Below are 14657 nucleotides of genomic sequence, written 5' to 3'. Positions count from 1 at the left end.
GTTTGTGTGTATGTATAAATACACAAACATGCATTTTTAAATAATTGTGATAGAAGTAAACATTGTCTAAGTGATAAAATAAGGAACCAGCTGCTTTCTCATTTTCTCAAAATACCCTTGGAGTACTAGTATTAAAAGTTTTAGACAGTGTTTGAAAGGAACAGAAGCAGCACAATTTGCCTTGCTTCCTAGAGAACAATCAGAAATTACTGTGTAAGTGGGGGTTTAAGCCCAAAAAGCCCAAATGTTGGATAGCACCACCCAGAGAAAGTTTTCAGTAGCAGATGGAGTGTCCTCAAAAGCTTAGAAGTGCTCAAACCTCTGCTTGTCCAGTAGGAATGATGTGACAACTACAGATGTCTCCTAATGCTCTGGCTTTGTATAATTAGTCATTTTTCACTAACTTACTTTTACAGGATTTTTTTTTTTAATACTGGCAGTATTAACTTTAACATAAATATTTTGTTCCTTTTTTTTCTGCCCTGCAGAGCAGAATGCTATTGAAGAAACGCTTTCCGGCCGATTGCCTTGGAGAGAGACACCTATTTTTATGCATCATTTATTGATCATGCAGCACAAGCAATTATTTAGTACATTCTATTTTTTCATAAAATTTGCTGATGCCAAAGCTTTGTATTAAAGAAAAAGTGAAGAAATAAAAAAACTTTAATTATGAAATCTTACTCTGTGAGAAATTCATTTTTCTTAGGCTTTCTGTGTTAGTACTCAAGTCTGAGAACATTTTGTAAATTTTACAAGGTGCTTTATTTCCTTTGAATGGTTTCATCTTTTCAGATCTCTATTATTCTCCATTCATTTGAGACACAAGCTAAGTAGTGAAAATCTCATGCAGCGCCCTTGTTATGATGCCACTCAAGTGACTTAACTGCCACTGAAGTGACTTTATTAAAAGTGTTGTTAGCAATCATTCCACATCAACTTGTTGGGGAAAAAGCTGTGTCAAGCTGTCAATTCTGCTCTAATGGACTTACCTTGACTCCATCTGAGAATTAATTTGAAATAAAACAATTTTCTCAGTTTCTTTTCCTGTAACACTCCCATTTGCCCTGGGAGCACTGCATTATTCTTTGAGACCAGGCATTGCTGGAGATTTGCAATGTTGTCTCAAAACACAACTCATAAACCTTTCTTTTACTTTCACCCCACCCTCCTTTTGATAAAAAAGTGAAGCTGCTCTAAACCATTTCTTCCTTCCTAATAACAAGTGAAAATGCAGCATTTCCCCCTCTGCCATGTGTGAAGCCCCTTTCATATCAGTGGTGGGGGTTAGTTTTTGTTCAAATTCAGATCATGGAAAACTGATAACTCTATTTAATGTAGGAACTCTGTGCAAGCATGTTCTTTCTTGCCATGGCTTCTGTACTGGTGAGGAGACAGAGGGAAAACATCTCCCCTGGCTGTCCTCACTCTGGCTGTTTCATGCAAGTTATGCAAGCCCTGTGTGAGTAATTTCACAGCAGTCAGTTAAAACACAGAGGCCTGAGACGCAGCCAAATGCTAATGCCTGACTTAACGAGATGAGTAAATCAAAGTAACAAGTTGGGAAGGGAAAGTAATTGACAGAAGTTAAGAACTATTCTACGTTTGGTTGTTTTTGTTGTTCTCGGATCAAGATATAGAAAGTGAATCCTTTCTAATTTAATTAAATGAACAGAGAGAAGCAGTTTTGCTGTAAGATTTAATTATTTTATGTACTGGGAACTAGAAGCTTTAATTTAATTTTATTTTTATGTATAGGCACTTTCAGAATTTAGGAACACAGCCAGATGCTACATTAAAATAGTTTCTTAATTCTTATTTGTCCATCAGGCTTCAGCTGAGAAGGCAGCTTTTGTAATAGGCAATGAAGAATGTGATAGCTTCAGTGCATTTAATAGAGCTCTTCTTCAATGTCCTTGTGAAATTCTGAAAGAAATATGGAAACAAATCAATAGAGCAGTAAGTGCATTTTGAAAGACTGGAAAACCCCATTGGACTTACTCATGAGAAGGAAAAAAAAACCCTCAACATTCTGTGTTTGAGTGCTGTGTGCTTGTAATGTACAGCATGTGTCAAGTGAGTGTTGTTGCCAAAAATGGAGGAATGTGGTTAGAGCATGATTTAGGGAACAAGATATGATACATGTTCTTTTCACTCATCTCTCAACAGCAGTAGTAAAACTGATAAGTTTGTGCTTGTCTCCTGAAACAAAATTCCGTAAGTGCTGTTTAATGCTGTTGGGCAGGGACCATGTGAACAGTGCAGTGACCCAGATGCAAAAGGCACCATAATAGTTCCATTTTGTGTTTCTTCCTCAGAACAGCAGCAGAAGGAGAAGTTGAGTGATATTTGGAGCAAAAGGGTTGACAGGACTTTTCAGTGCGTTTCCCTCCATGGAGGATTTAAATAACTCAGCATCATCTTTCCTAATTTTTCTTCTGAGCCCCTAACAACTCTCTACAAAGTGTTAATAATGATACAACTTTTGCTGGGTTATTTAGAGTCAAGCAACCAGTGCATGTTTATCTGTAAATGAAATAAATACATTAAAAGATAGACTCTACATTGTCCCAGAAACTCTTTTTTTTTTTTTTTTTACTCTGGATTGACAGAAGAAGGAAATCACTGAAGTTTTCCGTAGAATCATACTTAGAACTGCTTAGGTTGGAAAAGTCCTCTAAGGTCATCAGGTCCAACCATTAACCCAGCACTGCCAAGCCCACCACTAAACTATGTCCCCAAGTGCCACATCTATATCTTTTAAATACCTTGATCCAGCCTATCCAGACCTGTCTGTGGAGCCTTCCTGCCCTCCAGAAGATCAACCCAACTTGGTGTTGGCTCCAAACTGACTGAGGGTGCACTCAATCCCCTCATCCACATCATTGATGGAGACATTAAATAGGGCTGGCCCCAGTTCTGAGCACTGTGGATGTAACTCCTGTCCTCATTGCTCTCTGGACTGAGCCATCCAGCCTGTCGTTAACCCATGTGTGGTGCACCTGTCCAAGCCATGGGCAGCCAGTTTCCAAGAGAATGCTGTGGGACATAGTGTCAAACTCTACCAAAGTACAGGCAGATACATCCTCAGCCTTTCTTTCCTGGGTCACCTTGTCAGAAGACCGGGTTGGTCAAGAGGACCTGCTTTTCCTAAACCCACGCTGGCTGGGTCTGACCCCCTGCTTGTCCTGGATACACCATGTGACAGCACCAAAATGATCTGTTCCATGGCCTTCCCTGGCACCAGGTCAATTGACAGGCCTGCAATTGCCCAGATCCTCCTTCCAGCCCTTCTTGTAGCCGAGTGTCACAATCACTTGGGTCCTCTCCAGGTATCTGAGACTGCTGGTAAATCATGGGAAGTGGGGTCTCCTTCCTTGCCTGTCCCTTCTGAAGAGTTTTCAGCCATCTGTTCAGGACTCCAGCTGTGCCAGTCGTCCCACCATGTCTGCACAATGGTAACCATGTCTCTCTGGGTCTTCTGAGGAAGCGCATCCCTGCTTTACAAGCCTGTAAATCAACAGCCAGCACTGAGTGCAAAACCAGCCTGCCTCAGCCTTGCTCAAACCTGATGTCTTTTATCTGAAAGAGCCATTTGAGATGTGACTGTTCATGCATATGGAAAGCAGTTGCTTTAAAGTCATCCTGCTAAGCTGGCTTTGAGGAAGGGGTGCTTTATGAAATAGTTCCACTCTGTTGTTCGTTAACTGAGAGGATGTCTACAACAGATCAAGGTAGGGAGTGCTCTGATCAGATTTCCGTAGTAAGAAGTCTTTGTTGGAGGAGCTGTGAAAGGGACTGCAGCTTGTGGCAGAAGATGGCCCTGATTAATGACTAAGAGAATTAAGATACTTTCAGATGGAAAGGGAACACCAGGTGATATTTGATCCTGGTGCACCTGCAGGGTTGTATCTCTTGAGTTTTTGGCCTTGGTGTTGTCCTCGCTTTGGTGGCATCTTATGGTAGGTATAAAGATCAATTCCAGGGTAGTATGTTTATTTTCACACTCAATGCAAGTTAGCTGAAAAGTTATTTTAAATGATATAATGAAGAATAGTGGCAGAGAGCACTACAGGATTAATCTTCATCTATAAAAACTGCATGCAGCTTTCCCATTTGTTTTCTGTACAAAGCATTCGGTTTTTTATCAAGAGATAAATCTTGATCTTTCTTGGTAAGTGGAAAATAGGAAGAACAGATTCATAAGCTGAATTTGGAACTGCGGATGTTTGTACTCGTCCTTAAAATACATTTATTAGGTAAATTTATCAGCTGGACCGATGCCACATTTTTAAACAAACAGTAGCAATTTTCTGCATTAAGAGGAGCGTGGCTGGGTCACGGTGCCCTGTTACTCCAGCTGTAAGCTGTGGGCAGTGTTCCTGACCTGGTTAATGGAGCACCTGAAGATTGAGTGGTGGAAAACACTAAACAGCAGCTGTATTCTCAGCTCTGGGCTGGCTGCACTGGATGGGAGAGGAGACACTTAGGGAAAGAATGAACGATGTGTCTCAAAAGTGTATGGAAGCCAAGAGATGTCTATCTGTATGGAAACATGCAGCCTCCCTGGAAGTGGGTGGCTTAAGTTTCCTTTGCCAAAAAGGACAAAAACATCACACTAAAGAATTTTAGAGGTGTTGGATGTACACTGTCTATTTCCAGATTAATATAAAATACTTGTTGTCAGATGACCTGTCTCCCTGTTGATTAAATCACTCCCTCCAAGCTGCTGGAGTGGAAGTCTGGGTGCACACAGAGGAAATGACAGCCTGGGCTGTCTGCTTCCTAATCCCATGTTTTATTTCTGTGTAATAAAAACAAAAGCAGCACCAAGCTTTTAGAATCCCTTTGGTATGTTAGAGCGTTGGTTGTGTGTAATATTGCAGCAGGTGGAGGAAGGGGAGATGAGATACCAATATTCACAGCTTATTTCAACTGCAAAATGAGATTTGCTCATCAAAAAAGTAAACGATCCTGACCCATAACACAGTCTTGAAATCAATTTTATCTGGTATAATTTCAAAACAGGGTCAGGGCTTGGTGGTTGTTTGTGGGGTTTTTTGGGGAGGGGGTTGGTTGTTTCTTTGTTTGGGGTTTTTTGGGGGTTTGATTTGGTTTGGTTTTGGTTTTTTTTTGTGGGGGGGGTCATTTCTTGAATCACAGAATCATTAGGGTTGGAAAAGACCTCGGAGGTCATTGAGTCCAGCTGTTGGAGACAGACCATGATAATCTGGAAGTCACAGTTCAAGCTTTATGTTTCCTTAAACACTCAACATTTCTTTATTTACTTGCTTTTATTTTAAGCATTGCCCAGTTTTAGAAACCTGTAAATTTAGGGGATGGTTCAGATCCAGAAAACAGGTGTTTATCATTCCCCACCAACTGTTTCTGGAAGTATATTCCAAGACAACCCACTAGTTTCAAGTACCTGGATATGTGCTCCTGGCAGAGTCAACAGTCCACTCCTGTGCAATGTAGCTACTATTTTCACTCTTCTTTCAGTTAACTACAAGATGAAAAATTAATTTGCTTATGACAACTTCCCATTCTCACTGCAAATGGTGGACTGAGTGTGTGCACTGACTTTTGCTTGTGAAAGAGTAGCAGATCCATTGCCCAGCTCCATTTTCCTGCTGGGCATTTGTCAGCAAGAATTTCACCTGGGTACACAGTCTGTGCCTTTAGCGTGAGTGGGAAAGGAGAAAAGGGGTTTTGGACAGTAGCAGCTGAATTCTTCTTTTCTTGCATCTTCTAAAAGGTCTTCATTTCAGAATGGGGTAGGCTGCACTCAAGATTTGGCAAAGAAAGGGGGATTTAAGCAGCTAAAATCTGCCAGGGCTAAAACTACAATTCCCTAAGCATCTTGCTTCACTGATGCCTGAAACTGGAGGCACCTTAGTTTGTTGAATGCCTTTTTTATGAACTTGGAAGCTTTTCAGTTGCCTCCAGTTTGGCTCATGTAGCTGCCTGGAGTATTTAATCTAAGCAGCCTTGCTCCCAGCTAATCCCCCCTGGGATCGAGAAACCAGGTAATGAAGCGTTTTGGCCAAGGGCCTGATCTGATGATAGATGCTTTCAGAGAGAATCATTTGTGCAGTAGGAGGGCTGGGATTCTTGCAAAAACACATCTGTGGATTCAGAGAGCCATGGGAATGGCAGGCCACCAAGGAAAGAAAATGGACTTCCACTCCCCAGTTTATCAACAGCCACATGTACTTGTTTCGGGTATTGCCAGTGTTGGAAAAGAGTCTTCTTGGTTATGTTTAAGGAAATCCATAGGTGGCTGCTTCTAGAAGGTGACTCGTGGATGGAGTTTGCTGATCTCTGGAGGAGGTCAGGCTTCCAGCAGCATCGATGGGATGATCCCTGGGAAACCCCTCACTCTGCTGCTCATTCCTTTTGAACCCAAGCTGAAGCACTTTGTGCTGGTGTAGGGCACAGAGCTTTGATGCTGACCAGAGATTTCGGGGTCTTTTGAGCACATCCCTGCTTTACAAGGTTATAAATCAACAGCCAGCAGCGAGTGTGAAACTCTGGCCTGCCTTGGCCTTGCTCAGACTTGACCTCTTTTATCTGAAAGAGCTATTTGAGGTGTGACTGTTCATGCATATGGAAAGCAGTTGCTTTGAATTGGCAGGGAAGCACACGAACAGAGGTGAAATGTTTCATATGGTTGTTACTGGTTTGTGTTGAAGGGGGTCTGTTTTTCCCACGTGTACCATGTTTGCATCCAGCAGCGAGGTATGAGGATGCTTTACTCAGTGTTCATGTGTGTTGCTGATGTGGTTTTGTTCTACCTCTTGCAGGCAGTCACTTCTTCCATCGTAACTCTCTGTCCCCTCGAAGCCTGGTCTACGAGAGCGAGTTCTCCACCATCGAGCCTGCCTTGGACATGTACGACGAGAACAAAACCTGAAAGGAATCCATGCTCCTTCCTGGCCCTTTTTCTGTTTTTTTCATTTCTCATTCCTATTGTTGTGTACTCTTTCCATGGATCTCCTTTGTCTGAAGAAGAGCTGCTTTTTCCAGAACACGAACCCGCCTTCTCGTTTGCACAGACGAAGACCAGCTGTGGTGGATTCTGAGGGTGGCGTCTTTGTGCTGACAAAGAGCTGTGCGCAAGCAAGGTTGTCTGATGGAAATTGCTGAGTAACAGCATGGGGAGCTGTGTCGGCCCAGCCGCGGCGATGCAGGAGAGGTTTTACGGTGGCCCTAAGAGTTTGTGATGAACTGCAAATGCGTCTCTTACACAGGCGTCTGCTGTTTCCAATTTTTTAGTTGTCCGGATGGTTGGGCAATGTCAGAAAGGGAACTGGTTGTAGAGGAGATGGCCAGTGACTGGTAAAAGCACTCGTATATCTCGGTCAATCCATAACCTTACTGTGAAATAGCCCCTTCTGAGAGGGACCTTCATAAGTGCATTGAGTTTCCTACAACCCACTTAACCCCGGACAGTGGCGAGCCAGTCTGATGTTCAAGCTGCAGAGAGGACCTGCATTTGCAGAAAGATTTCGAGAAACTTGATGCTTGGATTTTTTCTCCAATTTGATTGAAGCAGGAGAAGAATGGTATACACAGAATATACTTTTGGTCCTTCTGTGTGCTGAAGTCAAGTGAGTCTCTTTCTGTAGAGAGGACATTCACAGAACCAGCACTTGATCTACCTAAAAACCATTAGACTTTTTGAAATATGCAGGAATAAAATCAGCTTTCTTTCTCACATAACTTTTCTTTTGGGGGGTGGGGGGTAAAAAATCCACTAAATTTTTCACTGAGGTTTTTTAAAAGCCAGCATGTTGGCATTACACAGAGAAGAAAAGAGGTAAGCTTCTTATCCCACTCTCCTGTTGAGATCTGCAACAGTTATTTAACAAATACCTTCTTCTGAGCTGTGCCCTTTCCCACTGACATCAATAACGGGAATGGAGAAAGCAGGAGAAGAAAGGAAAGCAGCTACTGCTTTGACACGCTGCAGGAAAAATCAATTTTTACCAGCATGTGACAAAAGCAGTGGGGAAATGGATATTGCTTGCAAGCTTCTGAGAGAACAATGCAGAAATGGAGAGCGAGAGAGGAACCTCTGGAGCTAAGTCATCCACAGTGTTCTTCAAATGAGCCGACGTGGAGGAGCGAGCGCTTCTGCTCCGCCGTTTCCTACCGGACAATGCATAAGCTGTTAATGAATGTTTGGATTTTTCTCCATTGCAGTCAAAGTTACTGTAGGTGTAAAAACTCATTTGTGTCCTTGTAATGTGAAACACAGTTTCACTCTCTGTAAAGGAATCTTGAAAAATCAGTTAAGCCAAAAAGAAAGGTAAGATTTATCCTGCCATGCTTTAATTTCACCTGCTTTCGCTACAAGCAGGGGAATTTACTCTCCTTTATAATGTTTTTAATTGTATAGCAGTCTGCTTAACATATATCCTTTTCTGAAGTGTGGTTCAGTTGTGTCTTTAAACATGGATGTTCAAGAGAAAAAGAAAAACCCAGCTCTGTAAAATGAGGAAATGAGCCTCTTCGCCGAGCATGCTTTGACTTTTGTTGCTGTGCGTCAGCTTTATTTAATCTGATAATTCAAGAGTGGGTGGCGTGAAGTGTAGGGAGGTTTTTCTCATAATACCCACATTGATATTTACCGAATGCACTTTTCTTGCCATTCAGCTCACTCTGGAAATGCGCTGAAGCCCCAAACATTTTTAAGAGCACGATTTTGACACCCACTTTCTCCTACAAAGCAGAAGTGAAGGTCACAGGAAGTGCCGCAGGGGCTGAGGCAGCAGCGGGTCGTGGTCAGCATCCCTCCTCTGCCAGCGGGTGTGCAGGACAGGCAGCGACAGCTCCGGGCACCGCCGGCGAGCCCGGGCACAGCTCCCCATCCCAGCCTGGCTGAACTGCACCCTAATCTGGGCACAGCTCCCCATCCCAGCCCGGCTGAACTGCACCCTAATCTGGGCACAGCTCCCCATCCCAGCCTGGCTGAACTGCACCCTGGCCCGGGCACAGCTCCCCATCCCAGCCTGGCTGAGCTGCACCCTGGCCCGGGCACAGCTCCCCATCCCAGCCTGGCTGAGCTGGACCCTGGCCCGGGCACAGCTCCCCATCCCAGCCTGGCTGAACTGCACCCTAATCTGGGCACAGCTCCCCATCCCAGCCCGGCTGAACTGCACCCTAATCTGGGCACAGCTCCCCATCCCAGCCTGGCTGAACTGCACCCTGGCCCGGGCACAGCTCCCCATCCCAGCCTGGCTGAGCTGCACCCTGGCCCGGGCACAGCTCCCCATCCCAGCCTGGCTGAGCTGCACCCTGGCCCGGGCACAGCTCCCCATCCCAGCCCGGCTGAACTGCACCCTGGCCCGGGCACAGCTCCCCATCCCAGCCTGGCTGAGCTGGACCCTGGCCCGGGCACAGCTCCCCATCCCAGCCTGGCTGAGCTGAACCCTGACCTGGGCACAGCTCCCCATCCCAGCCTGGCTGAGCTGAACCCACATGTGACTCGGGGGCGGCAGAAGGGCCGGTTGAGCAGCCTCTGTTTTCGTAATTGCATCTGTGAGATCAGCAGGGGCACGTGGGAGCGGCGCCTGGGGAACGCAAATGCCTGAGAGGAAAATCATCGTCTCTCAAGGAGGTTATGGAGCTTGTTTTTATCTATGAGGGCAGTCAGGTTATGATAAACCCAGATACCTGGGCGTTCCTGGTTAAATGCAAACATGTCTTGGTGTCTCTGGCCAGCACAGAGCTGCTCCGGTTGGGTTTTGCGTAGGACAGCCTCTTATAGCCCTGAGTGGGGTGCTGATTCTCCAAGCTAATCCTTCTCCTAGGGGCTGCCCCATCCCGACACAGGGATTTCCCCTAAAGCCACCAGGAATGTCACTGGGGCACCGTTTTAGCACAAAACCAAACCTTATGATTTCTCAGCTCCAACTGAGCCTGTTTGCACGAGTTGTGTGCCAGAATATACAGAAAAGCTAGAAGAGGCATGGAAATTAAAAACTAGAAAGCACAAAGCCCCTAGTGACAGAATAATAAGCAATGTAATTTGTATTTGCTAAATCTTATTTCTAGCTGAACATCTTGGTTTTAAGCAAGGGGAGAGCAGGCTTGCCTCAGTGAAGATCAGTGGCACAGTGATGTAGAAATGGATTTGTGCTGTAGCATCTTGGATAGGGGAGCTGGTATTTGTAATTGACATCCTGGACTTGGGAAATCTTGCAACACTGGAAAAATTAAAAGCTTGTTCAAGCAGTCGGTCCCTACGTGCGTGTCAGGACGTGCTGGTGCAGGCCTTCCCCAATTAGTCATATTTAGGATGGGGAAGAGGCACCACAGCAACATGGGTGATTTTTTCTGGGCTATGCTGGTAAGTTTGAGGTTTTCCTTTTAATATTAATCAGTATATAAAAAAAGCTTGATGAGCATCGTTGTTCTTGTTCTGCTGCAGTGGTGCTGTGTGTGGTTGAGTCATTTCACAGAAGTAAAATATACCGTAACCTACCAAGCACTGTAAGTGCCAGTAACTTGGAAAATCATTTTCAAGGTTAAAAAAAAAGTGTTTTTTTTAAACAGGAAAACATTCAGTTTATGACTTCTACATATTTAAAAAAGCCTTTATCTCCAAGTGTTTTCCTAAACTAATCAAACCTCAATATTTTGTCTTCCCTTTCTAAGCTTCCTCTTCTATGAAAGTTTTGCATGTTCCCATAAGACATTTGTAAAATCAAGGTTTGCTTGTGTTCTTAGAGAATAATTGCCAGTAAGAAGCCAGACTGTAAGTGTGCTTTTTACTTATAATACACAACATTAAATATTAAATTTGAAGCATGTTAAAATTTACCTAACGACCCTCACAGTTGCTCCCTCCAGTGAGCTCATGTGCTGGAATCTGCACTGTCCCTTTGCTCTAGGATGCTTGCCCTGGCACCTGAGGATGCTATAGGAATAGCCAGGTATCCTGCATTAGCCAAAGAAAGACCAAAACCAGTTAAATAAACATGTCTACGACTATGTTATGTGACTTTTACACATCTGTTTTCTTTAAACACATTCATGTAAAATAGTGCAAAGGCTTGGGAGACCCAAGAACTTTTTACCAGCTCCTGGAAAGCAGAGGGAATTCTGCAGGAAACATGGGGGACACTGAGGCTCCAGGACTTGTTCAGTCCAATTTATGTTTGAGGTAGTGCCACTGTTAGGTCATGAGCTGAAGGATGAAGGCACCAGGGTTGAGCTGAAGTTTAGGCAGCTCTGCAGCCTGATTACTGGTGAGTGAGTTGACTTAAGTATTACAAATGTTTGTTATTTTGCTTAGCTAATAGTAATTTGATTTTTACAGTGTAGAAAATAGCACAGCAGCTCCGAAGCTGAGACAGTGGGGCAAAGGCAAGAGCCACTGCTGCCAGCCTGCAGGGGTGGGAGAGAAGGACAGTAGAGCTTAGGGCAGGGACCTCAGGGAACACCTTCGAATTCCCAAGTAAAGCTTTGGCTCCTTTTTCACCCTGTGTTACCCAGCCATACTTGACCTAATTTTTCAGCCTGAGCAGTGCAGAAGAGTGTGTGATGTGCCATGACAGCTTGCATATGTGTTGTTTTATTTAAAGATATCTTCACTTTTTCCTTTCCCTGCTAGACTTGCTGCACCACAGGGCAGCCTCAGCTCTGGCACACTCAGTGGAAACTGGTGAGCAGGGGAGGGAGTGAGAGAGGGGAAGATGTTCCAGCTAAACAGACTGAGGGGAAGTCAGAGGAGAGGTAGACAGTACTTCAATATGCTGGTGCTCATTTCTACTTTGCTTCCCTTGTCTTTGAAATAATTAAGAGAAAAAGCTGTACTCCCACTCCCCACTTCCTTGTGGGGTGCAGTTACAAGAGAAAGGCTCCAGGTGGGATTTTCCTCCTGACTGGGGGCCATGATGCTCTGTAACCCCTACCCAGTGATGTCCTGAGATGTTGACCAAAAACCCCAAACTCACAAGGGTGTCAGGTTTACCTGGTGCTTGCAAAGTGCTTTGGGGGGGGGGGGGGTGAAATCTGCTTACAGAGCCTGTGCAAAGCACCACGAATTGACACCTTGTTATCTGTCACTTGATTGATCTTTTCATTAACCTAGTCTTTTTAAAAGCCTGCAACATTCCCAGACATTCTTAATTCTCCCAATTATTCTCTACCTTTCCACTCCATCAGTTACTACTGGCTTCCTCCTCCTCTAGAGAGCTGGGTGAAGGTCCCTGTTGTGCAGGCACTGCTGTGTCCCCCTGTTCTCCAGCATCTTCTTCATCACTGTGCCATCACCTCACTGTGCCATCACCATGCCAGCCAGCCCCTCCAAGGGGATGCATCACTCCAAACCAGAGTCATGGTCTGTGGGGGCACAGAGGTTCCTGGTGGGCTGTGCTCAGCCAAAGCAGGGTATGTGGGATATGGGCTATTTCTGTGGGTTGCTCATTCTCTGGATCCCTGAATGGAGCATCCTTTTGCTCATCTGCCCATTAACCTCATGGCGATGCTCACGTGAACAGAAATGGATGTGTAGGTTGTGCAATATCATCTGAATATTTTTTCATTCTTAACGCAATAATGTCCAGGGTCTCTGGGCCTGGGGAGCCTGTGTAATAAAGTGTTGCCCAAAAATATTCCCTTTCCTATGGAGTTAATAATTAAGTATTAATATTCCTACAAAGTAAGAACTACATAGTGTTTTATTGAAAGTTGAAGCTACTTAAAGTGATTTTAATGCAAGGCTGAGGTGTAATATCAGCTAGTGTCATACAGCTGGGACTGGGGGTTTGCAGCCCAGAAATGAGGTGGATATATATGTGAAGGCTCCCTCACTCCTGCTAGGCTCTTCCTTTCTCCGCTTGTATCCAAAAGCCCTCAGGAGCCAGGAGCTTTTATTCTTTTCCCTGAGCTCAGCTGTGTGCATTTATATGCCATTTGCCTTTTTCTTTTTTTTTCTTTTTTTTCTTTTTTTTTTTTTTTTTTTTTTTTTTTTTTTTTTTTTTTTTTTTTCTGCTTCTCACATACCCCTGGGCTCGCCTTTCCTTGGCTCTGACTTGATCTTCAGCTGCCCAAACCCCTTGGAGGGGACAAGAGCCATTAATTCCCAGCAGAGCAGCTCTGCTGGGCTGTGTTAAGGCATGGATCATCAGATTAGCTGTGGATCCCCCGTGCCTGTGTCTGTAACACCCTCACACTGTCTCGGGCAGTAAGAGCCGTAGCTGCCTGCAGCCTCCCCATAGACCTGGGCTGCACAGGGGAAGTCTGGGTGTGAAAGTAAACTTGTTCTTTGCTGCTGTTAAGAAATGTTTGATAGAGTGTTCGGGGCTGTTAAAACAAAGCTCCTCCTGCAGGTTCATGAGGTCCCATCCTGTCCCTTTCTGCTTGTGCTGGAAGGTGTTACATGAACGAGAGGCCTTCCCTGTGCCACCACATCAGCAGGCAGACTTCTCCCACCCTCTATGTCTAGACTGAACTCCCAGCACGGGTAAAGTCTGCCACAGCACTCCAATAAAGGGGAATAACCTTTCAGAGCAAAATGAGTGGTAGCATCGCTCTTCTGCTTGTGCCATCAGCCCTGCTGCAGTTTGCCAGTTGATGTTACATACTGAAAGCTTCTCTGTATGACCGTGCCTGTCCAGGATCACCTGCTCGAGGCCATGGCTAACTATGCACTGAATCCACCAAAATGTGATCATTTTATCTTAGCAGAGAGGGGACCCCCCGGCCTTTGGGCACAGGAGGCTGCAGCAAACAACAAAAAAACCCAGTTTGCGTGTGTGAAAAATGAAAAGTCTGTTTGAACTGGCTTGCTACCAGGTGGGTCACACCGGTGTGACCAGGTAACCTGAACATGCCAGCAGCTGCCAGGGGTCTGAAGACGCTGTGGGGACACAGGGACACACTGTGTCCTCCTAACAGCCAGGGCTTTCCAGCCCCTGTGGAAGCGTAGCTTGCCAGCAGCAGAACTTGTTGACATGTTTTGATGTAAGTATAACACTGTATTGTAGTTACGTGGTATATGCCGATATGTTCATAGTGTATACCGACTAGTTAGGGTTTGCTAATGTACTACATTTCAATAAAAAGCAATTTAAAAATAGTGAATTTGTGAGTTTGGTGTCTAAAAATGGAGAAGGAAAACATCACCTGGTGACTCCAGTCCCTCCAGCATTTCTTAGATCTGTCTTAGATGATAGTGTGGAACAACATTGTCAATAGATCCATTTTCAGAGAGGATTTTTCCCATTCTGATGTAAATTTTTTTTTTTTTTCTGTATTGGTGCCTAGAAATCCCAGGCCGTTAAGAGCCACATAGTTCAAAGTGTCTTATAAATATTCTGGAGACACTAATCCACCTTCCCACAGCTTTTGCCACCTTAACAATGGCACAGAGTGAGCAAGAACAGCAATAAACAGGGAAAGATCCTTCAGTATCTTCTCCCAGTGCTCAAACCTTTCCCACAGGACACCCAGCTTTCAAAAACCGTCCTACAGCTCCCCCAAAAAACAGCTCTACCATTAAGGTGAAGGCACAGCCCTGCAGCCTGAGCCACCTAATAAATATTTATATTACAGTAGTGTACAAAGACTCCAGCTGGGATTAGGGTACTGCACTAACAAAGAAGATAGATCATCCAGGGTTAAAGGATTTATAGCTTAAAAAA

The 14657-nt window shown here is 44.6% G+C and overlaps 1 protein-coding gene across 4 annotated transcripts in view; it reads left to right on the top strand.

Annotated features, from left to right (window-relative positions):
- The window catches only part of RNF130 (ring finger protein 130), a 50626-nt gene extending 42102 nt beyond the window's left edge, over window positions 1-8524 (top strand). For 2 of the 4 annotated variants that reach the window (XM_066329149.1, XM_066329148.1), the window contains one exon: window positions 6807-8524. In XM_066329149.1, coding sequence (XP_066185246.1) covers window positions 6807-6916 — 110 coding nt within the window. In that variant the 3' untranslated portion in view covers window positions 6917-8524. Of the gene's footprint in view, window positions 1-488; window positions 684-6806 lie in introns of those variants that run through there. The other 2 variants (XM_066329146.1, XM_066329147.1) reach the window with 1 other exon arrangement.
- The last annotated feature ends 6133 nt before the right edge of the window (window positions 8525-14657 follow it).

This window comes from Sylvia atricapilla, chromosome 14, assembly GCF_009819655.1.
Source record: "Sylvia atricapilla isolate bSylAtr1 chromosome 14, bSylAtr1.pri, whole genome shotgun sequence".
NCBI lineage: Eukaryota > Metazoa > Chordata > Aves > Passeriformes > Sylviidae > Sylvia > Sylvia atricapilla.
This window is presented reverse-complemented; position numbering and strand designations above follow the sequence as displayed.